General features: G+C 47.1%; 1 protein-coding gene across 1 annotated transcript in view; it reads right to left on the reverse strand.

Moving 5' to 3' along the window:
• The window catches only part of celf2 (cugbp, Elav-like family member 2), a 200,162-nt gene that overhangs the window by 145,110 nt on the left and 47,552 nt on the right, over nt 1–7,500 (reverse strand). Inside the window, exon 2 of the mRNA XM_042710057.1 lies at nt 3,682–3,717. Within this exon, the coding sequence (XP_042565991.1) occupies nt 3,682–3,717 (36 nt within the window). The remainder of the gene's footprint in view (nt 1–3,681; nt 3,718–7,500) is intronic.

The following is a 7,500-nucleotide window of genomic DNA, read 5'->3' on the forward strand; positions in this document are numbered from 1 at the left end:
AAGGACATCCATTCAAGTCTCAAAGTCATGCTGTTTCTTCCTCTTCCTCTCTCTCTCTCTCTATTTCTCTTTCTCGCTCTCTTACCCTAATTCCCTCTCTCTATCTGTCTCTCACTTCTCTCTCTCTCACTCTCTTCTCTCACTCACTCATTTCCACAACCTTCCTCCATCTGTTTCCATTCTGTCTTGCACTTTCTCTCTGCCGCCCTTCTCCTCACCACATCTCTCTTTTTTCTCTTGTTTTTCGCCCCTTTCTCTCGTTCTTTCGCTATTCTCTCTCTTTTCCACCCCACTGACTTCTATTTAACCCTTTCATTAACTAGCTGTGCTTTCACCCCCGCTCGACATCCCCCCTCCCTCCCTCCCTCTCTCTCCCCCCTCCCTCCCTCCCTCTCTCTCTGATGGCTGGATCTCTCTGTAGTATAAATAGGATGATTGGCAGGCCTGCTGGGCTGATAATTAGTGTGGTGTCCAGGGGCAGTGGGTGGGTCAGGCTCTGCTGAGCGCTCCTGGACTGTAATGAAACTGCCCTCCCATAGACAGCCATTGCGGCTCAATAATTATCAGTGCCATGGAGCCGCCATTCTAGCTCGATAATTATCAGTCCTGTAGACGTCCATTCCGGCGCCGTAATGATCAGTTGTTTTCTCTTTGAGAACATAATCGCCTCAGAAGGCTGCAATTAGCTGACAGGCGCTGATGCTAACTCCCCCCCCCCCCCCCCTCACCCCTCAATGCACACACACACACACACACACACACACACACACACACACACACACCTTAGTGAAATGCTTCCTCTCCCAGTATGGGAAAAACATCACGGGAATAACAAGCTGGGTCCCTGTCACTCACACACACACACACACACACACTCAATGAAACACATACACACACACACACGCACACACACACACACACACAAACTTACTATACTCATACACACAAACACACAAACAGAGACGCACACTGTTCAGAGATTAAATAAGGCACCATATTTTATCTGTGTTTTTTTTTTTCTGTTCTGACAGATAAAAAAACAGCCCAGATTGGTACAGCTGTTCCATCAACACACACTCACACACACACAAACAACACACACACACATACAGACACACGCACACACACATACACACACACACACACACATGCACACACAGCCAATAAACATCGTGTCACTGTTCTGACCTTCAATCACTCTTTCTACCAAAGGAAGGAAAAACAAATTCTACTCCTAATTATTTGCAACTTCTTGTTTCTCTCTCTCCCCTCTTCATCCACCTCCTCCACTCCGCCTTTCTCTCTCTTTCTCCTTTTCTCTCTCTCTCTGTCTGTCTCTGTCTCTATCTCTCCAGCCCAATGCGTTTTGATCTAGTCCTCTCCTGCGCCTTCGTTAGTCAATAATTTGCATACGGGTGTCGGCTTTTTCCTCCACTTCCCTCGACTCCCTGGGATAAACCCAACACAATTAGACAACTCCTCTCTGGAGAAACACACACACACACACACACACACACACACACACACACACACAGAAAGATGGTAACTCCAGGCTCCGTCTGGCACACAGCAGTCTGATACTTGGGCGTGGCCTTGCCTGCTCAAGGTTGAGATGGAATGTAGAAACAGAAAACTCGGTGGATGTCCTTCAGTTAAAGATTAGATCTTAAATTAAAAACATGCACACAAACACACACACACACACACATGCTAGATAAACTGGGTACAAGTCTTTGTCATGTTTCCTGAAAATATAAACGTGCACACACACACACACACACACACACACACACACACACACAGAGAGAGAGAGAATCTGACACAAGCTCAGAAGAGTGTAGAGAAAGAAAGACCTCTGTGTGTGTGTGTGTGTGTGTGTATGTGTGTGAGTGTGTGTGTGTGTGTGTGTGTGTGTGTGTGACTGTCTTAGTGCATCTCCCTTAAGAAAACACGTGCTTTGCCACACCCTTTCAGTTCTTTTAACAACGTGCATAAAAAATACCAACACACATATCTCTGCACTCTCCCTCACACACACGCACACACACACACACACACACACACACACAACACACACACACAGACATCTTTAGCAGTGTGTAATTGATAAGTGCACAGCATGACAGGTGATAAGACTCCTCGTAAGGTTTGATATCTACCCCAGCGCGCCCTTGAAAAAATGGAAGGCTGTCCGTCAACCTGACGGTTGCCTGCGGTGATTCTCTATGGAGACGGGTGCCGGGGTCTATGTTCTGTGTTCTGGCTGTTTTTAAGCAGCAATGATGATGGCGGTTTCGACTTTCTTAGCAAAGTCTCTGAAGAGCAAGTGATTGAGAGAGAGAGAGAGGGAGAGAGAGAGGGAGTGGGAGTGTGTGTGTGTGTGTGTGTGTGTGTGTGTGTGTGTGTGTGTGTGTGTGTGTGCGTGTGTGAGACAGACTTTCAACAAGGGATGTGACAATTTACTGTTAACTGAATCCCAAATGAAGAATAGGTGCAGCTATTTTAAGATCAGTCTTTTATTAACAATCTCTTCATCTCTCTCTCTCTCTTCAAACCCCTGCTCTCTCTCTCTCTCTTTATCTCTCCCTCTCTCCTCAGTCTTTCTCCATCTCTTCATCTTACTCCCTCTATCTCACTCTCTCTCTTTCCCTCTCCAACACTCTCTCTCCTTCTCCCCCCTTCCCTCTCTTTCTCTCCCCCCCCTCTCTCTTGCTGTAGGGTCTAGTTTAATGACCTGCCTTGGTCACAGATCTTAACCACTGTCACACCTCTGTCACACACACACACACACTTCTGTCACACACACACACTTCTGTCACACACACACACATCTTTTCTTCCTCCCTCTCTTCATCTCTCTTTCGAGGTTTTTTTCATCCCTGGCTCTGCTTCTTTTCGACCTTAATTTGTTAGGCACTGCTTCCAGTGTGTGTGTGTGTGTGTGTGTGTGTGTGTGTGTGTGTGTGCATGTGCTTCCTGAACGTTTCTTCCCATCAGACATACAGTACGCCCTTGATAGAGTTAGTGTGTGTGTGTGCGTGTGTGTGTTTGAGTGTGTGTGTATATGTGTGTGTGTTTATGTGTGAGTTATACCGACATACAGCCCTTCATGAATTAACCTGGCATATACAAACCAATGTACACACACACACACACACACACACACACACACACACACACACAGAAACACACACACACATAGCAAAAGTAATTTTTCTGCAAAATTCACAGCAAAAAATAAATACAAATACATTTCCATGCACGGATACACAAAATACGCCAAGTTGGACATTGTGTTGAGAATCCTGAGAATCCAAACAGTGAGAGTGATAGGGAGAGAAAGAGAGTGTGTGTGTGTGTGTGTGTGTGTGTGTGTGTGTGTGTGTGTGTGTGTGTGTGTGTGTGTGTGTGTGTGTGTGAGTGTGAGTGTGAATGTGAATGTGAGTGTGTGTGAGAGAGAGAGAGAAAGCGAGCGAGAGAGACAGTGTGTGTGTGTGTGTGTGTGTGTGTGTGTGTGTGTGTGAGAGAGAGAAAGAAGAGGGAAAAGGAGAGAGAGAGAGTGTGTGTATGTGTGTGTGAGAGAGAGAGAGAGAGAGGGAGAGAGAAAGAGAGAGAGACAGAAGAAGAGAGAGAGAGAGAGAAGGGAGAAGGAGAGCGATAGGTACGAGATTTAAGGCCTACCTTTGTATAGTTCCAGAGAGCTCACTGGCGTCCTGCCTGTGGAAGAGAGAAGGAAAACAAAGTGTCAGTATAACAATACAACAATATCCACAGTGGGTGTGTGTGTGTGTGTGTGTGTGTGTGTGTGTGTGTCTCTCTGTGTGTTCGTGTGTGTTTCTCTGTGTGTGTGTGTGTGTGTCTCTGTGTGTGTCTCTGTGTGTGTGTGTGTGTGTGTGTGTGTGTGTAGGTGTGTGTGTGTCTCTGTGTGTGTGTGTGTGTGTGTGTAGGTGTGTGTGTGTCTCTGTGTGTGTCTCTGTGTGTGTGTGTCTGTGTGTTTGTGTGTGTTTGTCTGTGTGTGTGCGTGTGTGTGTGTGTGAGAGAGTGGAGGTTAGACGCAGCACTCGAGCGTGCATGTTTATTTTCTACTGGTTCTGTCATGCATATCACCCAACGCAGGTGCAGAGCCTACAGATAGCATTCACACAGAGCAACAATCCTCTCTCTTCACACACACACACACACACACACACACACACACACACACACACACACACACACACACACACACACACACACACACACACACACCACTCCTGTTATCTTTCTCTCCATCTCTGTCAACTACTCTCTTCTCCTCCTTTTTTCCTGCTATGTCTCTCACTCCCTCTTTCTCTACCGTATCCTTTGTTTCCACACTCTTTGCCTCTCCACATCTCTGTCAGCACTCATCCCCCCTCATTTCCTCCCTCTCTCTTCTCTCTCTCTCTCTCTCTCTCTCTCTCTCTCTCTCTCTCTCTGCAGGAGGATTTAGGTATCCCTCTCTCTCTTCTGTTGTTCATCCACAACATACCCCACCTCCTCCCTCCCCTCCCCCTCTCTCTGTCTTTCTCTCTCTCTCTCTCTCTCTCAGAATCGAGGAAAGCATATGGTGCTTCATGAATCAGTGCTTCTGTGTGAGTGTACTGTACATGTGTGCGTGCCCACACACACACACACACACACCCACACACATGCACGCACGCACACGCACACACGCACACGCACACCACACACACACACACAGACACACACGCACACAAACACACACACTTACACACGTATATACACAGACACAGACCGTCCCTGCCTCCCCTGAACCAATCAAATGAAAGTCCAACCCAGTGATAAACGACATATATATCAGCGAGCCCCATTCATCTTGTTTGAGCAGGACAGCGTGATAAGTGACAGTGTGAGTGTGAGTGTGTGACAAATGACATCAAGGGCTGAATTCATGGTGCTAGTTGCAATAACCCTGGACTTGCAATAACCCATGACATACCTGCTTTCATGCAAATTCAATTGAACAATATAGCCAGAACGAATATAACACAATATGAACAATATAGACAAACACAACGTTTCCAATGATGGAAGTATTCATTATAATGTGATGGTGATGATGATGATAATGATGGCGGTGATGATGATGATGATGATGATGATGATGATGATGATGGTGATGGTGATGATGATGATGATGGTGAAATTGTTCCTTTTTAGTGTGCATCATAACCCATGGTTGAGCAATAATTTTGTGGAGCAAGAATTTGGCACCAAGTCTTTCCCTGTAACACTCTGTCACACACACACACGCGCGCACACACACACACACACACACCTAAATGGTGGATGCTGTGAGAGGCTTTTTCAATTATCCCTCACATTGGGGAACTAAAAAGAAAATCACACACACACACACACACACACACAGACACAGACACAGACACAGACACAGACACACACACACACACACACACACACACACACACACACACACACACAGTATACTGTATTCAGAGGGAAAATCAATTCACTGCTAATTTTGGCAGGAGCTCAACAAAGAGTGTGGCCGAGGCAGGTCATCAAAATGAACTCTCCACCTGCAGACATCAGCAGCAACGCAGACAGAAGAGAGACAGAAACGCTTTCCTTCTTTTGTCTATTTTCCTCTTCTCAGTGTCACGCTTTTGCTGTCTGCTTTGTGTGTGTATGTGTGGATGTCTTTATGTGAACGTGTGTGTGTGTGGATGAGAGTGTGAATTCATGTGGGCATCTCTGTGAGTGTGTGTGTATGTTTATTTTGTGTGTGAGTGTGTGTATGGATGTCTGTGTGTGTGTGTGTGTGTGTGTGTGTGTGTGTGTGTGGGAGGGGGATTTATACAGCCTGTTCAAGGTGTGAATGTTGAATGAATGTCATTCACCCTCACCGTTCACAAAAGGTAGGAACTCGGAAAGGGGGGGGTCATTGTTGTTCCGCCTCTAAAGGGGTGTGTCCCTGGCTTTAGAGGCGGAACAACAATGACCCCCACTTGAACACACCACAAAAACCGGGGGCCAACAGCCAACTAGCACGAACGTGCTGCGCTTGAACATAGCACAAAAACAGGAGCCAATGGCCAACTAGCACGTACGTGATGCGCTTGAACACAGCGCAAAAACAGGAGCCAATGGCCAACTAGCACGAACGTGCTGCGCTTGCGTGAGAGGAAATAACTCTTCATACCAAACCTTTAACAAAGCAGCTTTTGCTCACCATTTTCACAGCACTCGCGCTCGCCACACACAGTAGTGTAATATCACTCCATCTGATCGAGAATATGTCTGATAAGAAGTTGCCAATGGTACTGGTCTTTTGGTTGTGGAAAGAAAGGAGGAATAATAAGGACTAAATTGGTACGGTCATGGACCCCGACTCCAGCGACAGGCTCGAGGGGCCCACACCTGTGTCGAGAGCCGGACATAAATGAAACCTCCGATTGAAAAAAAATTATTGTTGAACTGCCAATCAGAGTGATCAGTTTCACCGACGGACTCTGCCGCTGATTCGACATGCTCATCGGCCGGCAAAAGCTGCCGACAGGGGTCAGGAGTCAGGGGTCAGACTAGATGAGGGCCACGGATGCATACGCTCACCGATAGCCCCCACACTGGCCGACTGTCAGCTTGGTGTGCCAGGGGCTTGAGTAGTCACCAGAGCATCGGCGGAAAAGGAAGATACTCTGCTGCCGGAATGCCGGCATGCTGTCTAAAACACACACACACACACACACACACACACTGGGGCAGAATTAGACCGGCGTCGTTTGGTTGAGTGTAAACAAGCAAAGCCGTCATGACAAGGTGTTTTCTTAACGGCTTTCTTATATAGCTGGGGCTCTGTTTTAAAGGGACTTGTGTGTGTGTGTGTCTGTCTGTCTGTATGTGTGTGTGTGTGTGTGTGTGTGTGTGTGTGTGTGTGTGTGTGTGTGTGTGTGTGTGTGTGTGTGTGAATGTGAGTGTGTGTGTGTGTATGTGTATGTGTATGTGTATGTGTGTGTGTGTGAGTGTGTGTGTGTGTGTGTGTGTGTGTATGTGCGTGCGTGTGTGCGCTACCTGCTGGATGTTAATAAATTGGTTCCCTGACAGACAGATCACGCCAGTGAGTCTCTGTTCACTTCAGGCTGTGCAACCACATGCTGCCTAACACACACACACACACACACACACACCACACACACACACACACACACACACGCATACCCTATTCCTGTCCGTACACAAAATGTACACGCACACAAACACACCCTAACACACATATACATGACACACACACACACACAAACATTACTAATGTGGTAATTACTTCTGAGTTAGTTCTCCATGCTTCCCCCCTTGCTCATGATGACATTGTGTGTAAAGGGGTGTGGGGAGGTGGGGGGTGGCAGTAGCACTCTGGGGTCCAGTGGTGTGATCTGGGTGCTTTGCATTTCAAAGGCACCACTTGTCTTCCCTTTTCAGCCTACACCAGTGGAGCCTTAC

The sequence above is a fragment of the Clupea harengus genome, chromosome 16 (assembly GCF_900700415.2).
Source record: "Clupea harengus chromosome 16, Ch_v2.0.2, whole genome shotgun sequence".
Classification (NCBI taxonomy): domain Eukaryota; kingdom Metazoa; phylum Chordata; class Actinopteri; order Clupeiformes; family Clupeidae; genus Clupea; species Clupea harengus.